Below are 26,152 nucleotides of genomic sequence, written 5' to 3' on the forward strand. Positions count from 1 at the left end.
CATTTGCGTCTTACAGGGAGAAGGTTGGTGAAATATCACCAGCGGCTTCGACTAATTTTAACATTTTATGCCGAAAAAAAAAATAAGCCCTTTTGATTTTCATCTGAACGGGGTGCAGCTTTGCCGAGGTGTTCGATGAAACGTTGCCTTGTCGTGTTACCTTATGCCCGTTCATCTTAAAGAAAGATATTTTAGGATATGTTTGCCAGTTAATTGTGTTCTGTCATTAGAACAATAGCTGTCAACTGAAGGGATCCATTTTTTTTTTCCTTCTCATTATCAGACACGGTTCTCTGCCCCGTCTCCCCGCCTTAAAGCCCAGCTATTCTGGTTGAATCGAGCCTAAAACCGATTCATCTTCTGAGGAGACCCGACTGACTGCGCCGAAATGGGGGTAAGCGCTAAATTTCTTGTGATTTACTTAGCTAACAACGTTAGCTGTTAAAATGTCAGTTATGTTAAAGTTAGCTATACAACAGTCCGGATTAAGTAACGTTAACGGCTGGTCAGTGTGTCCGCTGAGGAAAGGGTTAAAGTGGCATGGAGGCGCAGGCATGATGTTAGAATGACATTGAACACGGTGGAATATGTATGACTGGTCTAAGCTAGCTCCAACCGTTAACATTATCAGGCAAACCGTTTAAACCGCACCGCTGCGTGTATTTTCGCTGTTCAGTCAAACGGATCCGGTTGCTGTCGGAAAGTCACCGCATCAGGAATCAGTCGTTAGCGCCATTTATCAAACCAAATCAATGCGAATTAAATTGTCATAACGCCTGAGACTAACGGCTGGTGGAGGAGGGGGTGGGGGGGCGACGATTGTTGCCTGGACACTGTCTTTCTCTGAGGAACCTGCGCCAGATTTTGTGAGTCAACCCGCCGCATCCAGACTCCAGCCGGTGCGACAGAGCCGGTGCGGGATAGTAACGCGTTACAGTAACGCTCCTCAGTTAGCGCTTCAGTCTCCTTTCACAGGTTTCAACCGAATAAAAGCTCTTTCGCTGTTTATTTCAGTCTGAGTGAACACCACAGTGAAGGTGATCGGTCACAGGCATTCCCCACCTGCAAAATCAGATCCACGTCCCTCAGTGGATGAGAAGCAGTGGAGCCTGCTTTCATAGGGTGGAGGTAGTTTCACAGCTTCAATTTTAATCACTCAGCAGACTAAACTAAACGTTTGACATCCACGCCGTTTGGTTTCCCGATCTTTCAGAGTGAGCACACTGATTTTATTTTCATTTTCAGGCCGTTAGATGAGATTTCTAGTGGTTATGGCGCTGCAAAGGCGAAAGTAATGTAACGAGCCGCTGTACCAAATCAGAGAAAGGGCCCAGTATGTCGACCTCGGTCGTTTCTTTTTACTAGAAATAATTACGAGGCTTTTAAAACGCATTTGTTTTTAAAGTGGCGGAAAGATGTGCGGCTTCATCCGCCGGTTCCAAAAAGCGAGATTACACCGACGAAACATCTGGCGCCAGGCGCTGAACCCGCTGCAGAGGATTGAGGAAATTCACAGCTCCTAAATACGCGATTAGTCAGACTGCATAATGGCACGGACGAGTCCGGTCAGAAATGAAATCGTTTGTGAATAATTTGCAGGTGAAAGGCGCAGTTGTGGACGAAAATATGGTGGAGAAAACCGCAGCCCAGACTGCGGAATATCATGTAATTCTTCCATCTGACTGCAGTGGCTCTTAATCGTCAAATACATAGTGTGTCTTGTCAGTTATTACCAATAAAAGACAGCACCGGAAAGTCGTGAATTTATGATATTATTTGGAGTATGAGGGTGCGAAGTGGAAAAGATCCACAGAGGGTGGGGGCGGGGAAGCAAAACCATGAAGGCTATGATTCTGTTTTTCTCTCTTCATTTTTTTCCACCGAGCATTTGGTGCATTTTCATTCAAACATTACATAATGCGACGGTGCGTCTGCTGCTGTCATTGACGGTGCTGGGCTTGGTGAGGATGTAGAGACAGCTTAGGTCTGGTACCAAATGGGCACAGACAAGTGCGTCAAAATGGTTCCTCAGCGATGGTCAACCAGCCTCTCACCCGCCACTCTTAAAAATGTAGTTGGATGGGTCCCAGAGGAAGTTGCTCCCCATAAGGGTAGACGCAACAAAGACCACCACTGTCTTTTCTCACCCCGGCATCCTCCCAAACATGAAGGACATCCTGTTCCAGCCACTAAATTTAGAGTCCATGATGTAATTCCCACTGAAAAATCACTGTTGCATTCCTGTAGCATTATTAAAAGACTCTTATTCAGTGTCCACACTCAGTTTTGCGGTATTACATCTCTATTTGGAATTTAATAATCTCCAGGTATGTCTTATCTCCACCTGGAGTATTTGTATTATAGTATCAAGTTTTGTTGTGGTATGTAGAGCCTATAAAATCAGTCTAACATGTAGTGTAGGGTAACTATATCCTTCCATCTCAGCTCCATTTCTTCAGTAGTGTCATGGTCCATCCCTGCTAATGAAGTATGATAGGCAGTGGTTTCTCCTCTGCTCCACATCCGGGTCTGGGAGGTTGGGATGAGAGAGCATTCAGGCCGGGTTGTGGAAACGGTGCCGCTCTGTCACGGTTTGTGATGTTGTCCACAAAATCGCCGGAGGGGGAAACCGCACACAACTCTGACTACTGCGTCAAACAGTGGAGGAGGAGGGTGGTGTGTGTGTGTGTGTGTGTGTGCGTGTGCATGGGGGGGAGTGGAAACTCCCTTGTTCAGGCTGTGATTTGCCATCCGGAGGGGTGGAGTAAGAGGAGATTCGGGTGAAATGGGCGGTGGCGGGGGTGGGGGAGATCGGAGGGAGGTTCACTTGACAAGGCAACTGGGGCCATTTGATCCGGGCCAATCAATTGATAGGGGATGTTGCTGTAGGAGGCAACGATCGGGTTGGTGGGTGAAAGGATGGAAGGCAGAGATGAAACGAAGGTCAGCCACTTTAGGCCTCACAGGGAGAGAGGCCACGTTTAGAGGAAAACTGATCAGGATACTGTGATTTACAGTGAATGATGGCAGTAGAGAGGCAGAGAGAGATGCCTTTGTGGTGAGTCACCTTGAGAAGGGTGAATACTGGGAAAGATGGAGGAGTGGAGCTGTGCATGGAGAGATGTTTTTGATGCTGCTCATGTGCAGTAATGACACAGAGGAGGAAGCAACGGTGGAGTTTCAGGAGAAAATGGAGAGATAGACCCTGAGATAGAGAAGGAGACAAAGAAATTGACAAGGATTAATGCATCTGCTGATATCCCATAATGCACTGGGTGTGGAAGCTTCAGGAAGAGAGCGAATCACTGTGGAGGATGGATGCTGCGTAGTGTGGCTCTGTGTGTGTCGTGTGTGTCTGAGGCAGGCAGCTCTCCTATGACTAACCCTACTCTCATTCATGGTGTTTAATCTACACACGTTTGAAGCTGATGGTTCATACAATAGCTCTCGACATTATGAGATCTCTTCATCAGAGAGGCTCCAGTCTTGATAATAATTATCTGTGCTGTAGCTATGTAGGTGTGAGATTATGTAGGATACATAATCTCACACCAGTATGTGAGAATGTGCTTTTTACTCAGTGAAGGTATTTCAGTCTTAAATACTTAATACTGTAAATTATAATTATGAATACATTTAAAATCCATTATGAATGTTTGTGCAGCTCCCACTTAGAAAAATAAAAGAAACCATCAATACACAAAGCACAAAGGCAATTCAAAGTTTGTATGCACATGAATGTAAAAAGATAAATGCACACATTCATTCACAAAGCAGGTGTATATATACAGTAATCTTATTGCTGTGTGGTTGTAGTGATGGGACTGACATTTATGGGTTGAGTGTAGTCCACACACTGTCAGATTTGATATTTGGCATCACTACCAAGCAGTCATTGCAGTTGAAGTGTAATGCAACGCACAGTTCGTCAATACGTATCTAATTGTAGTCACACATATATGTTCTCTTCGTCATGGGCTCTGTTGCGTAATTGTTCCAGCCTGTCAATATCTCATCAGAACAGACTCTCGCCCTCCTGCCCCTCGCTAGTTTCCATCTATGTGTGCTTGTGTGTGACAGAGCGTAGATCCATACTATTGCTGATCACAGATCAGGGTTTTCCAGTGCTGCTGATTCTGTTTCCTTCAAAATGCACCGTGAGGTCACTTTGACATCACTTCCTGTTTGCCGGGCTAGCGAGGGGTGACATAGGTGTCAAGGTTATGTGTCATTTTCCACACCTTCTGCAACACTACCACACAGAAATGACAGGGAGGATGAGAGAGTGAGAGTACACCACTCACTGAACATTACAGCAGTATTACATAACACACCTTCACATTAAGTACATAATTAAAAAATTCCAATACCCCCCTTCCCTCACTCCGCCACAGCTGACTTCAATTATTTAGATGGACCCAGTGGATTGGATGTTGCTAGGAAACCTTACATCTCCCATCTATCAACCCATTGGAAGTAGACGCTGTCAGTCTGATTCTGTCAACAACTGCCATTTTCTATCGCACTCTCAGACATGTTGCACTGCAGGAGGTGACACACTGCTAAATGGTGGGGAACTGCACAAAATCAGTGGCCTGGCTTATGTGAGATGTACTCTGACAGCCATCCAGGCTTTTACTGCACAAGTACATCAAATCAAAAACAAACTGACTCCTATCCCTCTATGAATTTTATCTGTATTTATCACTGTAATACACATGCACTGTAAGTTAAAACACAGCGTCATCATCATGCAGTCTACATCATGAGTGTGGCACAGACTGTCTCCTCATGATTAAACCTTGGTGCAGATGAGTAGGTCAGAGTAGAGGAGAGCAGAGAAACAGATGGGCAGCCTGGAGGGAGGAGAATGTAAACAAAGTGGGACGGTGAAGGGAGGGATAGATGATGGAGGACCCCTCTCACTCTGAGTGTGTGTCAGTCAGTCTGTCAGTATTTTCTAGGTCGGTCGGCCCACCGATCTGTGTGATAATCCATTTCTTTGTGTGTGTGTGGCTACTATGATCCACTGTGGCACCACCACTGCTACTGAACTCCACTGAGCTAACATACCTAGTGAGATCCTCCATTCAAAAAAAATATGGTCTAAAAATGTGGCATGTTGGTCACTGGAACATCAATAGATTTAGTTGAAAAATAAGCTAAATACCAAATGTTCCAGGGCCAGCTGGTGGATATTTCACCAAGGTCTTACTGTATAGAAGCTGCTGTTAGAATTTATATTCACATTTTATATTCTACCAGTATCAAGTCATAAATGGTTGTGAATGATCAGGAAATGAGCAATCACCATCACTGCAAACCGGCAACAATAGCTCAATCTGCTGCTGTCATGTAACATGACCAATAACATATTAAACTAAAATCAAATTATTGAAATTAATCAATTAGGGAAGCTATATCTTAGAGATACTTTATAATTTATTAATTATTGTTATTTCTTTAAACCCACTACGTATTTACTCATTCTCGATGCACTGATAAAATGTCCCTTTCTGATGTCTGAGATTTGACCAGTGATTTCAGCAGATTAAAAAATGGCTTATCCAGCCTTCCTCAGACCTGTGCTGCTGTGCGCTTCAGGCCAGGCTGGATACAGAATACCAACAGATCGAGCAGACTACAAATGTTCAGCATGTACAATCTGTCCTGTAGCTCAGTACAGAACATCTGGATGCTGCTGAAACCTCCTCAGGTTTTACAGCCTGTAACGAGACAGAGAGCAGGCATTGTGTACTTGAGCAAAAGAAAAAAATCCTCCAAATTAATTCAGTTTAATCATGAGTGACATTGAGAGAATTATACATCAATGTATTTTACACTGTTTATACTTCGTTATGGATTTCAGTTAATAGAAAAGTAAAATAAACCAGTTCCACGAAAAAGTATGTCCGGATGTAATGTGCCAGCCTTTCTTGACAGGTTGGTGTAGGCAGTTGTGTACTTGCCCCGCATTGGTTCAGAAATGTCCTTGAAAGTCATACTGTGTCTGTAAAATGAAAATTGGAGGGGGAATTTGTTGCCCTTGACAATTAGATCATTTTCTTTATTTCAGCCTGCTCATATTTCTTTCATTGAGATGTCAAATATTTATATGTGAATGTGACATGTGTCCCCTGTGGGACTGTATGTGGTTCAGTGGAGCCCAGGAGATTTTTTTTCAGTGCTTTTTAGGGAAAAAATAAAGAGTTTGAAATAACCAAGAATGTCGCCGAAGGCGGAAGAAAATGTTGGTGCAAACATTAAAAAGAAGAGACGGGAAACAACACAAACTAGAGCACTGAGGAAAAAAGACAGTACTGAAAAAAATAGCTGAAGTGGAAAATGGACAAATGATGAAATAACAGGTATCTTATGGAAGGCCTGATGCCACTTTCCAGCTGTAAAAGGAAGTCTAAACAAATCTAAGTGTAATAGGACAAATTGGGGGTTCACTGTATTTGTCAGTGTGAAATTCATATGTATTAGGCCTCTGGGTAGTGCTTCTGGCTTCATACAGCTTAAGATGCTGCAGCACTGAAGGGTCTGTTTACGTGCTTGAGTCAATGGCCTTGTCGCCTCAGCAGTCATCATCCTGAATGGATGTCGGCGCACACGAGTGAGGGCAGAGGAACTGAAATGTCTAATGGTTCTGCTGTTACAGACTGTGAGATGAGATGGTTGCGTTTATGTTTTGATTTGCAGTTTTACAGTTTTCTATAGTCAGATTCTTTTTGGTGCTTTTAGTTTTGCCTTTACTTCATTTTGATTGGTTAACATTGTGGAAGTGATTATGTGTCGTTATCAGGAGGGATCACTGGGAAGTGACGTGATTGTGTGGCTCACTGAAATAGAAAAAAATCAGATCATATTCCTTGACGTGGTCGTTGCCCTCGTGTTATTTTAAATTAATTCGAAAGTATTGAGTGCATTTATGTCAGAGAAATACAGAAATCAACACTGTCATTAAGTGAATGAGTGAGGATGAATGAGAGACTGGGACTGAAAAGATGGAACAGAGAAAGAGAGAGAGAGTGATTGAGAAGGGATTATTATTGTTCACTGGGTTAATCTGTCAGTGTAGTAAACAGCAGTAATCTGATGGCCTGCTGGATGCAACTGCCAGGAGAGCACTGCACCTCCTAACAGATGGCAGCGCACTCACACACATACACACACCAACATACAGCACATGCAGATTCACACATACACACACACACACACACAAAAACACAAGCACAGAAAAATGCTTGGGTTAGCAGTCAAGCAGAAAATAAACGTGCACAACTGCACAGATGGAATAAAAGTATTCCTCACAGAAGAACATTAAAAAGCAAAACTTGTTGTGCCATTGTTATTTTTCTGTTTCCCTTTTTGTACAAGCCAACACTGCTGTCTCCCTACTGTCACTTAGCAATTTTTTATTTCTGATGATATGACAGTCTACAATCATTACAGCTGCAGTGACGAGTTGATTAGTCGATCGACAGAATATTAATCAACTATTTTGATAATCGCATATCCGTTTTAGTAATTTTTACAGCAAAATGGGCCAAACAGTCGTTGATTCCAGCTTCTTAAATGTTTCTTTGTCATAAATGATAGTAAACTGAATAGATTGAAATTCTTTGGACAGCTGGTCAGACAAAACTTGATATTTGAATTCATCTTGGGCTGCATATTGAACATGTGCACACAAAACAGAAATATGTGCAACATTTGTCCACATACATGTATAAGGCAAAGTTCATACCTTCACTTACATAAACTTTGATCACACATACGCACTCGTTAAAAAACAATTTCACATGCGCACATGCTCCGAAGAAAAACAAGAAAAATGCACAGACACACACAAAAGTGCTCAGAGTTGTGGAGGAAAGAGGATATAACACAAGTCTGGTAGTATGTTTGGTTGGCTGTCAACACGCCATCACTCAGCCAGCTTTTCATCCAGTGAGAGAAAAAACAGACGGTAAGCAGCATAAAACAGCCATCAAATCAGTGTGAAACCTCTCGGTCTAGACTAATCCACATAAGAGCTTTCCCAAAATAAGTCTCTCTGCTCTCATCATGCAGAGTTAAACAGAAACTGAATCTCAACATGTGTATTTGCACAGTACATTTGTATTAGGGTTGCATGGTGGCGAACATCTCGTCTGCCTGATGAACAAATGTCAGGTCATAATGTGTCCCCAGTAAGAAAGCAGTCACACATTTGGCTGCACACTGTGAAAATGCTTCCAGGAAATGTCAGCTGAGTTTAGGCTCAAAGTAAATTTTAAATCAGCTTCATGAGGTTAAACAGGCTATTTAAATTCTCAAAATTAGTGAAAGAAATTTCCTCCAGCAGTGGATTCATTTAATTACTCATTCCCCCTGCTTCCTAAACCCAATTAGTTTCTAATAAGTTGTCTGAATGTGTCTGTGCTTCAGTGAACCATTATTGTTCAGATCTACATGTTTCCCCACTGGGCTACAATTTCCCATGTCTTGCTGATCTTTTGTACAATACAAAGTGTAAGTGGGATTGATTTTTAGTCCATGTCCTTACACTGGACATGTAGCTCCAGCTTCCCATTAAACTGTAGTTAATGTGGAATGAAACACATTTTTGTTGAGTGCAGAACAGGTATTCCACCATTCGCTCACTTACCGACATGAAGACAAGGAAGTTGTTTTCACCCACCACGCTTCTATAAATGTATTCAACCTGAAACTTTACATTAGTACCTTTACTCATACTTCCTGATTCCATATCTCACCAGTCCAAATGCACTGTTATCTGCCTGGACTGAAGTGGAATGGCTCAAACTCATACACACACACGTACATATACACTAATGTAGGACACTGGCCATTGTGGAGATCCCAAGATGCATGTTACAGTTACTGTCAGTTTTTTTTTTCTTCTGTTCTGGGTCCTGAAGGATCCTCTCTCTCTCTTTCTGCCTTCTGGCCCCTCATTTCCCCTCTATCACTCTCTCTCTCTCTCTGTTTCCTGCTCCTTTCAGACACAGCAGCATTCTCTGTGGTCTGAACAGCAGTCTAAAAGGCAGTGGTGTAAATTGCAGTAAAAGCGGAGCTCTTGAGACAGGCGTGTGCTCTAATGATACCAGATCTAATCAGGAAGTGTCAGCTTCCCCTTCTCACACCGGGGGATTACATCTAAGTTTGGATCTCAATCTGGATGTTTCACTTGGGCCTAAATAAATGATTCTGATGATTCTGTAAGATAGATCGACTTGGTTTGGATTGTGTTGGTGTAAATTCACCGTGACAGGACCAAACTCAGCGATCTTGTGTTTGTATGTTGACAGTATGGACGGTCGGACAGCTACCGCGTGGCCACCACGCAGGACAAGGATGAGAAGGAGTCACCCAAGAAGAAGGGAGGCAAGGATCTGGATGACCTCAAGAAGGAAGTTCCCATTGTGCGTATACCACTTTCTACTTCGGTGACCTCATTCACATTTCCTGCAACTGAACAGTTTGCCCCAGATGGTGCCGCCATGTCTGGGTCAAATACTGTGGTGGTTTCATACATCTTGGTTGTTCCTTTTCATCCACCCAATTGCTAGCACACAAGTACCCAAAAGTTTGATTTAAAATCAAAGCATAAGTAGCTGTCTTCACAGACAGAATAAACAAAAGTCCCAGCTGAGTAGTGAGGAGTTCATAGGTAGTGCTTCCTGGCCTCACTCCAGCATTCAAAGAGCTGGGATCCAGCTGTAATCTAATCTTCCTGTTTGAAAAGCAGATAACAGAGATGTGATATTTCATAGCAGCTGTTGTACAGAAGTGGTACGGTGCGGTTTGAGGTAATATGCCAGCACGATTTAATCCTGTTGTGGAAAGATTTGTTCCTGTATGGTGCAGGAAGCCAAACCCGCAGGTTATCCCTCTGATATAAAACTATATGAGATGGTTCAAATAAGCAGTGATCTCTACAGTGTCCTGTATCAATCCTGACATTTGTAAGATACAGAAAATTCATTTTATAAAACTATCTCCATGGAGTCCCAGTAATAAATAATAAATATATTCCTTGGTTTCAATTTATTTGTAGTAGTCAGTTTTTTGATAAATACATATTTTTGTATTTATTTATATTTTTGTATAACTTCTTCACATGACACCAGCATAGTTGTGGTAGAGCTTTTTACGTTTTTTGATAGTATTAATACATTGCATGTATAATTTATCTTGAATAAACATTTGAATTGATTTGATAATTGGCAGGTGTTTTAAGTTTACTTTCTTTTTTCATTCTTTGTAGACTGAGCACAAAATGTCTGTTGAGGAGGTTTGCCGAAAATACAACACTGATATTGTCCAGGTAAGTGTTTTTAACTTTTCTATCATCACTTCAAATTCATCGGCTCATTTCTGTCTTGATTGAACAGTGTCGATGATTCAGCTGTTCTTCACTTTACACTGATATTCCTGTCATTACTTTTTTAAAAATGTACATCTCATTCTCATCAAAGTTTTATTTTTCCCCTCTTTTCTATCCTTTTCCTCGATTTCTACTGCTCATACCTCTGCTCTCCCATCTCTCTTTTAATCTGTCTTCCCTCTCTCATCTTTTCCTTTCTATTCCCTCTGCCCCTCGCAGGGTTTGACCAATGCCAAGGCAGCAGAGTATCTGGCCAGGGATGGCCCCAACGCCCTGACTCCACCCCCCACCACCCCAGAATGGGTCAAGTTCTGTCGCCAGCTCTTTGGTGGTTTCTCCATCCTGCTGTGGATCGGTGCCATCCTCTGCTTTCTGGCCTATGCCATCCAGGCAGCCACGGAGGATGAGCCTGCTGGAGATAACGTAAGTGCAAGGTTGTGGTGGATGGATGGTAAATTCTCAGTCCAGCACCATGTGTGCTGACAAGTCATGTTGATTTGAAATGAAACAGAGAAAAGTGTTTTTGGTGCTGTAGATACAGTACTGGTATCTAATAACCATCTTTGCTGAATGTACATGTGGGGGTTCCCGATCCATGACCCAATAATACAGTAGAAGAATGTGTACTTCTAAAATACATCATCATCATCATCATCAGTACCTCTGAGAAGCTAGTTATCAAAAACCACAGGAGGAGGTTAGGTCAGGGTGAGTTGCTGCTAGTATGTGTTCTCCCCGTCCGCCAGCACATCGCTTTACAAAGCAATTTGCTGAGTCAGAGCTCCCTAGGGATGAGGCTGTGTCAGTGATAAAAGATGTGTCAGCTGTTTATCCAAATCATGCCAGCCGATCCATCTTTAGAGTGACAGACACCATTTTGGGCCTGCCACAGGGAGCATGTGACTCCTGGCGTTGGTAATAGCAGGGTAAGAGTAGGGCGTTCATGGGTCAGCAATGTTTCATGCCGGGTCAGAGCGCAGAGTAAAGCCGGGGACAGAGGCTAAACGGCTCTGACACACACAGCATGAAAGGACAAAATACTTGGTTTGGACCACAGGGGGGGACTCGGGGTGAAACAACAGCAGTGATGAGTGATCATGAGTGACCAAGACTCACGCACCCAAAATATAAATTCACTCTCTGTTAACAGGCTACACTTATATCACTTCTGTCAGACGGCACAGGACATAGAAAGGAGTGCTGTGCAGGAAGATTATTTAGAAGATAGGATTTAAACCATCTAATGGCGATCCATTAAATCATGAGATGATAGACTCACGAGCATAGTCATAAAATCTCTAACAGAGTAGACAGCAAACAGATGGACAACCTCCGGGTCACTGAGTCCATATTAAACGATATGCTGTTGTGGTTGTCAGCCACAGAATGTGAGACTGAAGTGCTTAGACAGTGTGTGTTATTTCTGGAGTTTAAACTTTACAGAAGCATCAACTTCCTGAAATAGCTTCTTTACCTCTCTCTCCCTCTAAACGTCGGTGGTTTCATGACAAAATGTCTGACTGATGATTTATTCTCTGCCAGAATTTTTTTTTTCTCTCCAGTGGTCTATTTTTCTCTTTCCTTCTTCTCATGTGATACATTTTTAGATAAAGGTGAAGTCGCTCAATTTCTGCAGTAAATATGAAAGTCTCATCTTTCTTTCTTCCTCCTCTCTCTGTCTGTGGCTCTTCAGTTGTATTTAGGTATCGTGCTGTCAGCTGTCGTCATCATCACCGGCTGCTTCTCCTACTTCCAGGAAGCTAAGAGCTCCAAGATCATGGAGTCCTTTAAGAACATGGTCCCTCAGGTACCAGACAACACCAGGATATTGTGGAGATTTTTTGTGTTCATAACCAACCACAACTGTAAGGACTCTGGATAACACCTAAATACCTGGATAGAGCCTGTGATGAAAACAATCAGGGCATTGTATTGAATTCAGCTCCTAATTTATGCAGGTGTTTAGTGGAAAATTCTCTTTTCATGAAGCTACAAGCCACAGTATCATGCTGTCACACCTTTCACTTTATTCCTCTGTCTTCCTGATCCACCTTTCAGTTACTTAAATTGGTACACTGATGTCCCTCATCTCTAACCTTTCTCTAAATAGTGTTTCTACAGAGATTTGTGTTATTTTTGGCAAGAGGCTTCAACTTTATAATTAGTGACTATGCTTTATCTTTCTTTTAAACAAAAGATGAAAATTATTTTATTGTAATGCCCCTAAACAATCTCTCTCTCTCTCTCTCTCTCTCTCTCTCTCTCTCTCTCTCTCTCTCTCTCTCTCTCTCTCTCTCTCTCTCTCTCTCTGTTTCTCTCTCTCTTCTCTTGTTCTCTCTTTCTCTGTTCTCAGCAAGCCCTGGTTATTCGTGAGGGAGAGAAGATGCAGATCAACGCTGAGCAGGTGGTGGCAGGAGACCTGGTGGAGGTGAAAGGAGGAGACAGGATCCCCGCCGACCTCCGCATCATCTCCTCCCACGGCTGCAAGGTGAGCCAAAGGCACAGATATGCTCCTGTAATTATACAGACTCAGGGAGATAACAACACCTTCTGTGAAGGAGGGTAAGGTGTCTCTGGAGTATCAAGTTTCCAGTCTCAACACAAAGTAAACAGAGTTAGAGTAATATATTCTAAGATTTGTTTATAAGTAAACACATTAGGGTTCAGCAGCCAGCAGTAAAAATGTGGTTGCACCATTGAAGTCAGTAAAGATGTATGAGGATAATATAAATACGACATCAGTTTCTGCCCACTCTTTTTGGTTGATGTTTTATTAACTAAAACATTAAAGCTTTTTCACACTGCGACAAAAATGCATTATTCAAAATTTAAAATAAAGGAGCTGTTGACTACCCCAGGTACAGGTACAAGCTGTAGATAAACAGATCTCTTGTTTATCTTTGTGCTAAATTCACACAGATTTTTAGTGTTTCTGCAGTTTCTCATATGAGCCTCACTTCAGTGTCAGAATGTTTGCTGGGAATTTAAATTTCTATGAAGTGTAATGTCCGTGTTAAAACACAAAGAAACCTCTGCAGAGCACCACAATTTGTCATCCATTGCACAGCAACTGTAAATGAAGAAAATCTCTATCTGGCTTTGTACATAATCTTACCATGAATGCACTCAACTAGTTACTCACTGCTTAATCTTCCTCTCTCTCTCTCTCTCTCTCTCTCTCTCTCTCTCTCCCTCCCTTTCACACACATTAATCAGATGGTTTCTTCTGCTCTGTCCAGGTGGACAATTCATCCCTGACTGGTGAATCAGAGCCCCAGACCAGGTCACCTGACTGTACCCATGACAACCCCCTGGAAACTCGCAACATTGCCTTCTTCTCCACCAACTGTGTCGAGGGTGAGGTCACCATCAGTGTTGTTTCGTTCCCAAACCCAAATCATTATTATTCCCATCATAATCATCATATATACTGTGTGTATCATCTTAGGTGTGTCTGTTCACTCATATGGCTGCATATGTGTGTGTGTGTGTGTGTGTGTGTGTGTGTGTGTGTGTGTGTGTGTGTGTGTGTTGTTCTGGTTCAGCTCTCAGATAGCACTGCGTACCTGTGTACCTGTTCCTTTCCAGTTATCACTGGAAGGACATATAGCTTACACTATGCTGCTTGCAGTGTTAGATTGGAAAAGAACAACACGGTGCCCCCTTGTGGACTTATTCTTACATTACATTAAGACCTTGAAGTTGTGCACTCTCCTTCCAACCATCGTTCAGCTCAGTCAAGCTTTTGCATCCATTCATCTGAACCCATTTTTATATTTTATTCTTGCTTTGTCTACCACTGTTGTCCTCTTTGTTCCTCTCTTCTGGAACTGATAAAGAAGTTTAATATTTTTATAAATCCCGCTCCTTCTGCTCTCTTTCTCCAGGAACAGCTCGTGGTATCGTTGTGTGTACCGGCGACCGTACAGTGATGGGCCGCATCGCCACGCTCACCTCAGGCCTGGAGACTGGCAAGGTAACATATTCTTTATTATTCATTATCTGACAATGGTCTTTTGTGTTGCCAAATAATGAGCGTTGCTTACTAAAAAGACTTTTTTTGTTTTGGCACCTTTTAGTTCTAAGAAGTTTTCTAACTGGAATAAGTGTTTTGGGTCAGCTGACTGTTAAAGTAATATCCTGTGCCTGAGCTTCAGTGTCTGGGCTTTTTAGGAACTTTCTTTCATTTTGTGTTAAAACAAGTTATTGAGACAGAACAACAGCTAGCATTCATCGTCTTCAGTCAATCTAAACATCGTCTTTTACTCCTCAGACACCCATTGCCAAGGAGATCGAGCACTTCATCCACATCATCACGGGCGTGGCCGTCTTCCTCGGCGTGACCTTCTTCGTCCTGTCACTCATCCTGGGTTACACCTGGCTTGAGGCCGTCATCTTCCTCATCGGTATCATTGTGGCTAATGTGCCTGAGGGACTGCTGGCCACAGTCACTGTGAGTTGGCAGAGAAATAAAACACTAGTCTTTGGTTTCCGTGTGTTCTTCTGTGTGTGTGCGTGTGAGATGGTTAGTTGGGGCAAGGTAGGTGTTAATGAATTTGATAATAATTTTAATCATCTATTTTGTGATTGTTGACTGAAAGAGGGACAGGAATGTTCTAGTGTGTGTCTTTCTTTGCAAGGTTGTTGTTTATTTGTGTGATTCCTTCAAGCTGTTGTTTTCATTTGTTTTTTTTTTGTGTGTGTGATGTTTTCTTGTCCTTGTGTGTTGTTTTTTCTCCTCAGTTCCCAGTGTTGTGAAGACTTGGGTCAAACAGTAAATTCATATACTCAAAATAAGAGAATAAGAGAAATGTGATGCCAAAACTGCTTTGTTAAGTGCCCCCATGAGAAAATCCTTTTTCTATCCAAACAGCACCAAACTCACATCCACATTTAAACTAGACATTATTCCTGTTATAAATAAGCCACACACTGTTGTAGATTTTGCAGTTAAGAGAATGATAACTAAATGTACTACAGGTATCCATAAAGTTAAACGTCACAGGTCGGATTCTCCCAGAAGTCTGCGGTTTCACCCATGTCTGATTGTGTGCTTTGTGTATGTAAGATAAGATAAGATAGACTTTATGTACAGTGTGTGTTACAGTGTTATGGCCGATGTTGTCTCATTGTGTGCTGTTTGATTCTGTCCCTGCTTCTCTTTTGTTTGTGCTTGTGTGTTTTCTACTATTTGTGATTTTGCCATATGTCTGTGTGCATTTGTGTGTGTGTGTAATTTTGTGTTTAACTTCTCTCTGTGTCCGTTTCTGTAGTGAAGGTGTTGTAGTGTCTCTGTTTGTGTATCTCTCTTTCCATCTCTCTTCTCTCTCTCCCAAAGGCAGCCCCATATGTGTTTGTGTTTGTGTTTGTGTTTCTCTCTCCCTCCATCTTCCTCTTTGTGTGTCTCTCTCTCTCTTCCAGGCCAGTCGCGGTGCTGTCTGCAATGACAACGGCTAGCTAATGTAATGACATTAGGCTAATGACTAGTTAGCGCCATGAAATGAATTCGGCCTCCTCTGCTTGGTCTTGGCTAGTTCTGTTTGGCCCATGGTTCTTGCCGTACTTGGCATGATGACATAATGCACCGCTGCTCTGCTTCACCGCTTCACTCGTTCATGCTTCATGTTCTCTCTGCATCGCTCGTTGGGCTGTGTTTTTATTTTTGGAAGGAGGTTTTTAGTGCATTTTGCTGTGGAGGGACATTCTGATGAGCAGATACACATCTCCAGGTGTCTGGGTGCTTTAGCTCTGAGATGTTTTTAATAGTTGGAAGTACAGTATGGCACAGATGTGTCAGCTCATTGGTTTGTTGAAGTTTGTTTTGTGCCTGGAGATGTTCATCTGTGATGTCAGTTTATCATATGGATGCTAATCATTTCTTCCTCTTTCTCTTTTGTTTTTTGTTCCCGTTCTCTCCTTTTGTCTTATTCTGCTGTCGACAAATTCTTTCCTCCTGTCTTTCCTTCCTCCCGCTGCCTTTCCTGTTTCCTCCTTTGTCTCTCGTCTCCCTCCTCTCTCAGGTGTGTCTGACGCTGACTGCTAAACGAATGGCACGTAAGAACTGCCTGGTAAAGAACTTAGAGGCTGTGGAAACTCTAGGCTCCACCTCCACCATCTGCTCTGACAAGACGGGCACCCTGACCCAGAACAGGATGACCGTGGCCCACATGTGGTTCGACAACCAGATCCATGAGGCCGACACCACCGAGGATCAGTCTGGTGAGATTTTCCTCTCTGTCTTGCTTTCATGCAGCGTGCATTAAACTTTGTCTTCTGACAAAATATTAATCATAAGTGCCAGGCTTCCTGCTTGGTTAGTGATAACTACACTTTGTTGCAGTTCATGTTTAGTTACGTGAGGTACTGGTTTGAATCGCCATCGATTTGATTTGGATGTAAGTGGACTCCACGCCTGCATTGTGACAGTTTCTGGAACAGAAAGCACAGATTTAGGCGAGCAGCAGGATGCCATGTTGTAGCTAAAGTGGGACAGGGAGGTGGCTGCCCCACTTGGGTGAGTGTGATCAGTTGAGACTCTTGTGAATATGTTTTCCTTTTTTTTCCCCCATCATTGTCTAGGCTCCTCCTTTGACAAGAGCTCCACAACGTGGGTGTCTTTGGCCCGCATCGCTGCCCTGTGCAACCGTGCAGTGTTCAAAGCTGGCCAGGAGTCTTTGCCCATCCTGAAGCGTGAGGTGGCCGGAGATGCCTCAGAGTCAGCCCTGCTGAAATGTATTGAGCTGTCGTGTGGCTCCGTCAAGGCCATGAGGGACAAGAACAAGAAGGTGGCCGAGATCCCCTTCAACTCCACCAACAAGTATCAGGTTTGTCCCCTCTATGTACTGTACTGCACTGTACTGTACTGCACTGCACTGCACTGTACTGCACTGTACTGCACTGTACTGCACTGTACTGCACTGCACTGCGCTGCGCTGTACTGTACTGTTCTGTACTGTTCTGTCCTGTACTGTTCTGTACTGTACTGTTCTGTCCTGTACTGTTCTGTACTGTACTGTTCTGTCCTGTACTGTTCTGTACTGTACTGTTCTGTACTGTACTGTGCTGTGCTGTACTGCACTGTACTGTACTGTACTGTACTGCACTGTACTGTACTGCGCTGCACTGCACTGCACTGTACTGTGCTGTACTGTTCTGTCCTGTACTGTTCTGTCCTGTACTGTTCTGTCCTGTACTGCGCTGTACTGTACTGCACTGTACTGTACTGCACTGTACTGTACTGCACTGTACTGCACTGTACTGTGCTGCACTGCACTGTACTGTACTGCACTGTACTGTTCTGTGCTGTGCTGTGCTGTGCTGTGCTGTGCTGTGCTGTGCTGTGCTGTGCTGTGCTGTGCTGTACTGTAATGTGCAACTGAAAAGATAACGTGCACAGTCACAAACAGAGCATACCAGCTCAGATGGTTTATGGATACTTCTTTAATCGTTATAATACTGACTCTTAAATCTGTTTCCATAAGCTCTCAATTCACGAAACTGAAGGTGAAAACGACAACCACTACCTGCTGGTGATGAAGGGAGCCCCAGAAAGGATCCTCGACCGCTGCTCCACCATCATGATGCAGGGCAAGGAGCAGCCCATGGACGATGAGATGAAGGAGGCTTTCCAGAACGCTTATCTGGAACTGGGAGGACTGGGAGAGAGAGTACTGGGTAAGGATGATTGAAGACAAGTGGTAATTTAATAAATTTGTTCGTGGAAAAGTTTAGAAATAAAGCTTTGATTCATCCTGCGTCTTCTGCATCATCTCCAGGTTTCTGCCACCTGTTCATGCCAGAGGACAAGTACCCCAAAGGCTTCGCCTTTGACACAGATGATGTCAACTTCCAGACAGACAACCTTTGCTTCGTGGGCCTCATGTCCATGATTGACCCTCCCCGTGCTGCTGTGCCTGACGCTGTGGGCAAATGCCGCTCCGCTGGCATCAAGGTGGGCACCTTTCAAACCTGACATTTAAAAGACTCAAAAAGCAGAACGTTACACCCTCCTGAATGTGAATGCTTTGGATGACTGTCACGCACGCTTCTGGAAGAAGAGTATTTTCTTGATTTTTCCTCCTCCTTTCCTTCTACCCGTTTTTGTTTGTACCATTCTTATCCCTCCTCCTCTATTTTGTCTGATTTTCCTTCCCCTTCATTTCATAACTCTTCATCTTGTTACTCTTCTTATTTTTCAGGTTATTATGGTGACTGGTGACCACCCAATCACAGCCAAGGCCATTGCAAAGGGTGTTGGCATCATTTCCGAGGGCAACGAGACAGTGGAAGATATTGCTGCACGCCTCAACATCCCTGTCAGCCAGGTTAACCCCAGGTAAGGCGGAAAACAGAAATGAGAACAGGTGTTCACGTAGCCTCACCTGCGTTGCTACAAGACTGAAGAATATTTTAATTTTAGCCAAGCTAGACATGATGATCTCCTGTCATGTAAAAAGAGTTACTTTAATTTGTTATACAAAACTTGTTGATTTTCTTCGTCTGTATTGTGTAGGGATGCCAAGGCCTGTGTGATCCACGGCACAGATCTGAAAGACCTCTCTCAGGAGCAGATGGATGATATTTTGAGGAACCACACAGAAATCGTCTTTGCCAGAACCTCCCCACAGCAGAAACTCATCATTGTAGAAGGCTGCCAGAGACAGGTATTTTACTTTACACACATTCATAAACAGGCAGACACAGGTAAATGTACATATGTACAAACAAGTGTTAGTAACAAGTAAAAACATAAGTACAGGGTTTTTATCATTTTTGTTGTTGAATGGGAATCAAAGCCCTAAACTCTGTGGCCTCTTTTCTTTCAGGGTGCCATTGTGGCTGTGACAGGTGATGGTGTGAACGACTCTCCTGCACTGAAGAAGGCTGACATCGGTGTTGCCATGGGAATCTCTGGCTCAGACGTGTCCAAGCAAGCTGCCGACATGATCCTGCTGGATGACAACTTTGCCTCCATCGTCACAGGAGTAGAAGAAGGTGAAGGATTAAAAAAAATGAGGGAAGGTGGGAGAGAGGAGAAAAAAATAGAGCTGTGAAAAGGATGAGATTGAAAGAATCTGTTCAGTGTTGTTCCTAACAACACAAATTAAAATAATAGGTGGTAAAATAAGATTTGAAGAATTAACCTCAGTATTTTACCATATGTCACCACTAAGGACTCTCTCACACAGAGTAGGGTTCTTTCGTCCCGGCTTATTGAGGTTTCAGGAGTCTGTATTTATCCACACGCTGCCTCTGTCCCTACAGGCCGTCTCATCTTTGACAACCTGAAGAAGTCCATCGCCTACACTCTGACCAGCAACATCCCAGAGATCACCCCCTTCCTGTTCTTCATCCTGGTCAACATCCCACTGCCTCTGGGCACCATCACCATCCTCTGCATCGACTTGGGAACTGACATGGTATGGTCCACGTAACCAGGCAGCAGCACAGCGAGACACCAGACACACTCACATATGGTAGCATACAGCTCTAATGTGATGTGAGCAGAACCCAACATCCAGTCTAATGACCAGCAGTTTGTCCTGCTCTGAAAGTGTAGCATGATAAAATAAACAAAAGCAAGTTTTATTCCCATTAATAAATGAAAGGCCACATGGCAGACACTGTGTAAACATGAAATCACGAATGAATATTCCCTGTACAGCAACGTTCCTGTCTCTTTCTCGCCGTCTCGTCTGTCAGGTACCAGCCATCTCTCTGGCCTATGAAGCGGCAGAGAGCGACATTATGAAGCGCCAGCCCAGGAACCCACTGAGGGACAAACTGGTCAATGAGAGACTCATCAGCATCGCCTATGGACAGATCGGTAGGTGCACATGTTTGTTATTCAGCATGTAGTAAATCTGTCAGTATTGTAAAAGCTGGTGTGTGTGTGGCATTTTCTCAGCGATAAATTACTACTTTAATTATTAGACATTGGTGTTGACAACATGTCAGACCAGTGCAGAAATATGAACTTTCTGTCCCACACTCAGTGGGTTGACACCCACTGAGTGTGGGACACTGGCAGATATTGGCTGTCTGCCTGCATCATGATGCTGACACTGTTCTCCCCTTTCTTTCCACAAAGTCTTTCTACAGTGAATCATCCCAGCACAATATTCTGTGCTTCTCTGGGCTGCCTGGTATTTTACTGTCAGATTAACTTGATTAATGATCAAACTGTGTGTGTCTCTGCAGGTATGATCCAAGCTCTTGGTGGTTTCTTTGCCTATTTTGTCATCATGGCTGAAAACGGTTTTCTGCCATCTCTGCTGGTCGGCATCCGGCTCAACTGGGACGATCGCTCCAACAACGATCTGGAGGACAGCTATGGACAGCAATGGGTATGAGTGATCTGAGACAGTGCTCGTGTTCTGCTTCACTTATTTTCACTGGCCTGATGCAGTATGTACACAGTAGGAATGATAACAAATGTAATGACTGTCCGTCTGAATCAAAGGTTCTTCTTAGGTTCGACATTTTCTCCCATTGTTCATCAAACATACAAACTGAAGTCCGTCATATATTCTGTTTATCTTTCTCTCCTCTTTCTCCATAAAGACCTATGAGCAGCGCAAGATTGTGGAGTTCACTTGCCACACAGCCTTCTTTGTCAGTATTGTGGTGGTGCAGTGGGCAGATGTCATCATCTGCAAGACCAGACGTAACTCTGTGTTCCAGCAGGGCATGAAGTAAGTAAGATGATCTAACAATGAACCTGTAGTTCTGAGTGATGCTGAGCCAAATTAACATCGGTTCAGCTTTTGAAGGCTGGAGGGAGCCTCAAGTTCTGGAAAACATGGTGCGATTGATGCCCAGATGTAAAGTCTGCTGTTGATCCAGCACAGCAAACACGTTGTCTTATTCTGTAATCAGGCTGCCTCTTTCCCCCCCAGCACTGGATCTCAGTGTAGAGGGAATATGATGTTGGTGGCATCAGTGCATTGCTGTGGTTGTTGCAGTTTCCTGTAGGTGCCACTAGATGTCACTTGAAAGTCAGGTCGAATGATAAACCTTTAATTTATGGCTCCAGTTTATGGCCTGTGTTTATTTACTCTTCTCCCTCCCTCCGTCTTCTCAGACTGATAAACCTCCAAGTCTTTTCAGTCACAGTGGATATTGATCCCTTTGCTTTAATATTCTTCCCGTCACTATCTTTAATTTTTAGCATCACATCTGTTACTGTACTTTTTGTCTGCCTTTAATTAACTTTTTTTCTTTCTGCATCTTTTTTCTTGCAGGAATAAGATTCTGATCTTTGGCCTGTTTGAGGAAACAGCTCTGGCTGCTTTCCTGTCCTACTGCCCTGGCATGGACGTGGCACTACGGATGTACCCACTCAAGTAAGTAGCATCACACATTCATTAGACGAGTGGGCAAAGAGCAAATCAGCATCTCAATACAATACTGTAATATCCAAATTCCTGTTTCATATTTGTTCTCACTCTGTCCATCATCCCTCCCGTTCTCTCTCTCAGGCCCAGCTGGTGGTTCTGTGCGTTCCCGTACAGTTTCCTCATCTTTGTTTATGATGAGATCCGAAAACTCATCCTTCGCCGAAACCCTGGAGGTATGATCACACACCGACATTTACATGCGTGTACTGTTTCATTGGCACAGGGGTTGGATTGAACTCATGAATGAAGCATTGTTTGCACGGGCCTGCAGTCAGGTACTGGTATGGAAACAAATGGCACGTTGTTCATGTTTAAATACTCACAAAGCAGAGTTTTAATCTCCTCATTTAGCTGGTGTGAATCTTCAGTGTAGATATATTTGTAGTAAATCACTGTGGGTAATGTTACACTAAGTTTCATTACACAACAGGATGGATTTTTAAAGGGTGACCAGAAGAGGAAATTACAAAAAAACACAACTGTGTAGAATACTCTGCGTGGTTTGTGCAGGATGAGATCGTCTGGGCCTGATAATATAAAGATTTTTTTTGGTAACAATAATTTCATTTCGATCAGTAAATGAAATCCTCTGGTAGGTAACTGTTCTCTCCTTCTCTTTTTTCTTGTTTCCCTCTTTTTCTCTCCTCTTCGTCTCTGCAGGCTGGGTGGAAAAAGAGACATACTATTAAATTATCAAAGCATCATTTACTTCTCACCCTGTCCTCCCCTGAACTCATCTCTCCTTCTCTCTCCCCCTCTCTTTCTCTGTCCTCCTTCCCTCCATCCGTCCCTCCTCTCCTCTCAGCATACTCAAACTGTACAAGAAAACAATGTTTACTCCTCCTCCGACCCTCTCCTCCTGTCCATCCTCTCCATCTTCATCTCCTAAAGAAACAAAAAAAAAAACAAACGCCAAGACGACGAGAGGACCAACGACAGAGGAGGAGAGGATGGGGGAGGGGGTGGGTTTGTAAATCTTCCCTGTCCTCTCTGTCCCTCTGTCCCCTTCTTTTTTTCTATCCAAAGTCTATACAGCATTAGTCTGCCAGTAACACTGTTTGTGCCGATGCTTATTACTACACTGTTAGCTGCAGCCACTCTTCGTGTGTGTACTCGAACCACACCGCTACGTGGAACCGAATAAAGATTCTAACTCTAAGAATAAAGACAAAAACCCGACTGTCCCACTGCGGTGATCACTCGCGATCTTACCGAGCAGGACAACAACACGGCAGCTCCCGTCTAGACTCCCAACTGGCGATTTAAGTGGGTGGGTGGCATCGTCTTTTTTGTCCCACCCCCCCCCCCTCGATCAGCTCTCTAATCACTGCCATTTGCCTGGTTTACTTCTCTCCCTTCTTTCCCTCCCTTTCTCTCTCTCTATTTCTATTTACTCACTGCCAGTCTTCTACTGCCGTTCTCTGTCCCGCCTCCTCCTCCTCCTCTTCCTCCTCTATCAATAAAGAATCAATCTCACCTTAAAACTGAAGCGCTCACTCACTTACTCACGCCCTCAACAGAGTGAAAAAAAGGTCACTTCCTCCCTTCCTCCCTCCCTTTCTGCCTCCCTCCCTCCATCCTTCTCCTCCACCAGGTTTTTTTCTGCTTGTGTTGTTGTTGTTTTCTAATAGACGACTGGGTGTTTTTTAAGAAAAAAAATGTTCGTAAAAGTTTTATGTTTTTCTTTTCTTTTTTTTTTAAATTTGGAGTGGGTCTGAGAGCTGCTTGTTTTCATTCGGACATGACAAAGCCCACTGTCCCTCCCTCTTCTTCCTCTCTTCTTTCTCTCTCACTCTCCTCCTTTAACCCCCTCCAGCTGCTTCCTCCCCTCACCCTGCCAGTCTGTCCCTGTTTGTCTGTTTGTGAACACCGTGCAAACCCTCTGTCCTTGTAAACTTCCACCCACTTTCACTACCTGCTTCCCTTTATTCTCCCACCTTTGCCCTGCCCGCAACCTCCCCCCTCAACCCCAACCAACTTCACCCCCGTTAAAAAAAATAATACAATCTTTCTGTGTCCTCGGAAAAAGAGATTTCTCTCCAATTTCATTATTAAAATCTGTGGAAATGTGGAATAAGGCACTGTACCTTAACTTGCGAAACAGCAGCAAAAACGAAAAAAATGAAATAAAATAGAAGGATCTCTCTTTTTTCAGCTTGGTCTCAAGTTTGTTTTTGTGTGGAGTTTTGTCAGAAAATGGAAATAAATGCTGTGACCAACTCTTATTTACGGCAGTAGTGTCAAGTCATCTGTTTTCTACCTTAAGAGCTGTGAAAGTGAAAATATTAACGCATCACATGTTCATATTTACCGTTTAGTCAACATCATTTAGTAGAAACAGTAGAAGAAGACGAAGAAAGGACTGAAGATAGAATATTTTGATCCATGTTGGAAAACAGACTCCTTGACTTCGCAGTCAGCTGAGGACTCCTACAGACCTAACAGGTATCAGGTTACAGTTTTCAGGAAAATGAGTCTTGTTCATCTCGCTGTTGTTTTGTCATTTACTGTTTCCGAGGTGAAGAATTAACTTGCAACCTTTTAAACTGACACTGAGAAGAACCTACGTACGTGACACCTGGGCAACTTTCTGCTGAGGAGGAACATGCAGTGTGACCGAGAACCCTTTGCAGTCAGAGTGTTTGGTGAGCTGCTGTTTTCAAAGTCAAAAATAAACTTTTGATTTCAAAAATTTGACTTGAACGAAAAGAAGAACAAGGAAAACATGAGGTTTGGTGACCACAGACACACACACAGGAAGACACACAGAGAACATCCTCATGTAACACACACACTGCAACCATCATAAAGCACCCTGGATGTTATGTCGCTCCCCCTCAGTTATACAGTAGATCCCAATTAAATGCTACTGCATGTAGCAAAGATCACATATCTACCAACGCTGATAGTCCGAGAAATTTGAACAAGCAAATGTGTCTGGAAAGTGAATCTGCTCCATTATCAACAAATTAAAAGCACCAACAAATCGCACTGCAGAATGTTTGCCAGTATATTGTACACCACAGACAGGGAGGTCAATTTTCTCACCGCAATATCAACCAAGGCCACTATTAATAAGCTCTCATCCACATGAATTCTTTTCTAACACCTTCATTTTTTTTAAACTGTATTTTTTTTTAATTAAGCTTAAAAAAAACAGTGATAGTTTCTAAATAACCACACTGAGTTTCTTTAAAATCACTTAATTAAGTGATTTAATAATAATTATAAGATTTTTAGTCTTTTACTAAATTATCCTTCTACAACATTTACACACTGCATTGTGTTAAATTAAGTACTTTATGAGCAACAAAGCAGCAGTTTTTAGATGGTCATATCTGCGGGATTCACTGTTTTTAATTTTTAAATTACTGCGTATTTATTAACGTATTATATGTGTTATACTTCTAACTCATCACATAGTTAAGTTAGTTAGCGACTTGAGCCTTTAGCCTTTTCAAAATAAAACAAAAAGATGAATTTGTATATTAATTGCTGAAGTAAAAAGAAAAACAGTAAAAACAGCCTGTGACTCACTTTGGTTTGTTTGGTAGTTTCATGCTTCTACTTGTGAAGGGATGAGTCTTTTATGTGTGTGTGACTGAGTGCAAGGGTGTTCGTGTTTCATGAATACTATTACAAGGCTCACAGAGCAAATGAGTGCTGCCCACTTGACACACACACATACACACACACACACACACTTATAACCCAGGGATATAGGTCGCCTCTTTTGTGAGTTCATTGTTTTCCTCTCCTGTTTTTTTCTCTCAGGATTTTCATGCAGCCTGTTATAGCATCTTCCTGTTGTTCATTGTACTTGTCTCCTACGCACAGATACATTATTTTTATGTTTAATTAGCAATAACCTACAGGCTGTCGTCTCTGCAAACACCACAGCAGTGAACAGAAAGGTCCGTCAAAATGTGAACAAATAATCAGTATCAGCCTCATGTACAATAAAACAAAGATTAAAACCAAGTGTTGGAGGAGGAGGTACAACAATATATCAAGAAGATATCACGCAGAAACAGACACACAACACACGAAGAGTTTTTTTACACAACAATGGATCCCTGCTGCACAGGGATGTAAGATACATCAGAATTTTGGATTCACAATTAACTGTTGGTTTTGGTGTTTTCACCAGACCTTAATGTTTTCTGACATCCCAGTGTGACATGACAGCTGAATGAAGAGAACAGTATGTTTTTATAAAATGCTCACGTCACCATGTCAAAGTGCTGCATGTTTAGTTTAAATTCATATCCAGTGTTTTGTGTCTTTAAACATACAGCACTGACACATTATCTTGTACTAAACATTAAATGAATAAAATTAATTGACACAGACA

General features: G+C 42.8%; 1 protein-coding gene across 2 annotated transcripts; it reads left to right on the forward strand.

Annotated features, from left to right (window-relative positions):
- atp1a3a (ATPase Na+/K+ transporting subunit alpha 3a) lies at positions 1-23,947 on the forward strand. 2 transcript variants are annotated; one of them, XM_041052635.1, is made up of 24 exons: positions 1-23; positions 284-394; positions 9,321-9,434; positions 10,280-10,339; positions 10,619-10,822; positions 12,093-12,206; positions 12,753-12,887; positions 13,639-13,756; positions 14,287-14,375; positions 14,673-14,852; positions 16,420-16,618; positions 16,979-17,223; positions 17,881-18,073; positions 18,175-18,350; positions 18,598-18,734; positions 18,912-19,062; positions 19,225-19,393; positions 19,664-19,818; positions 20,102-20,225; positions 20,600-20,745; positions 20,963-21,093; positions 21,643-21,744; positions 21,880-21,971; positions 22,459-23,947. In XM_041052635.1, the coding sequence occupies exons 2-24, from the start codon at positions 389-391 to the stop codon at positions 22,485-22,487; spliced, it is 3,069 nt and encodes a 1,022-aa protein (XP_040908569.1). In that variant the 5' UTR covers positions 1-23; positions 284-388; the 3' UTR covers positions 22,488-23,947. The 2 variants fall into 2 exon arrangements, with proteins under 2 accessions (XP_040908569.1, XP_040908568.1); XM_041052634.1 differs by lacking the exon at positions 1-23 and having other exon boundaries at positions 183-394.
- The last annotated feature ends 2,205 nt before the right edge of the window (positions 23,948-26,152 follow it).

Source organism: Toxotes jaculatrix, chromosome 13 (genome assembly GCF_017976425.1).
Source record: "Toxotes jaculatrix isolate fToxJac2 chromosome 13, fToxJac2.pri, whole genome shotgun sequence".
Taxonomy (NCBI): Eukaryota; Metazoa; Chordata; class Actinopteri; family Toxotidae; genus Toxotes; species Toxotes jaculatrix.

Excerpts from the sequence above, each read along its gene's own strand:
- atp1a3a (XM_041052635.1), top strand. Across the intron at positions 14,853-16,419 it reads GACTGCTGGCCACAGTCACT|GTGTGTCTGACGCTGACTGC; the intron begins GTGAGTTGGCAG and ends CTCCTCTCTCAG. Across the intron at positions 21,972-22,458 it reads CCTTCGCCGAAACCCTGGAG|GCTGGGTGGAAAAAGAGACA; the intron begins GTATGATCACAC and ends TCGTCTCTGCAG.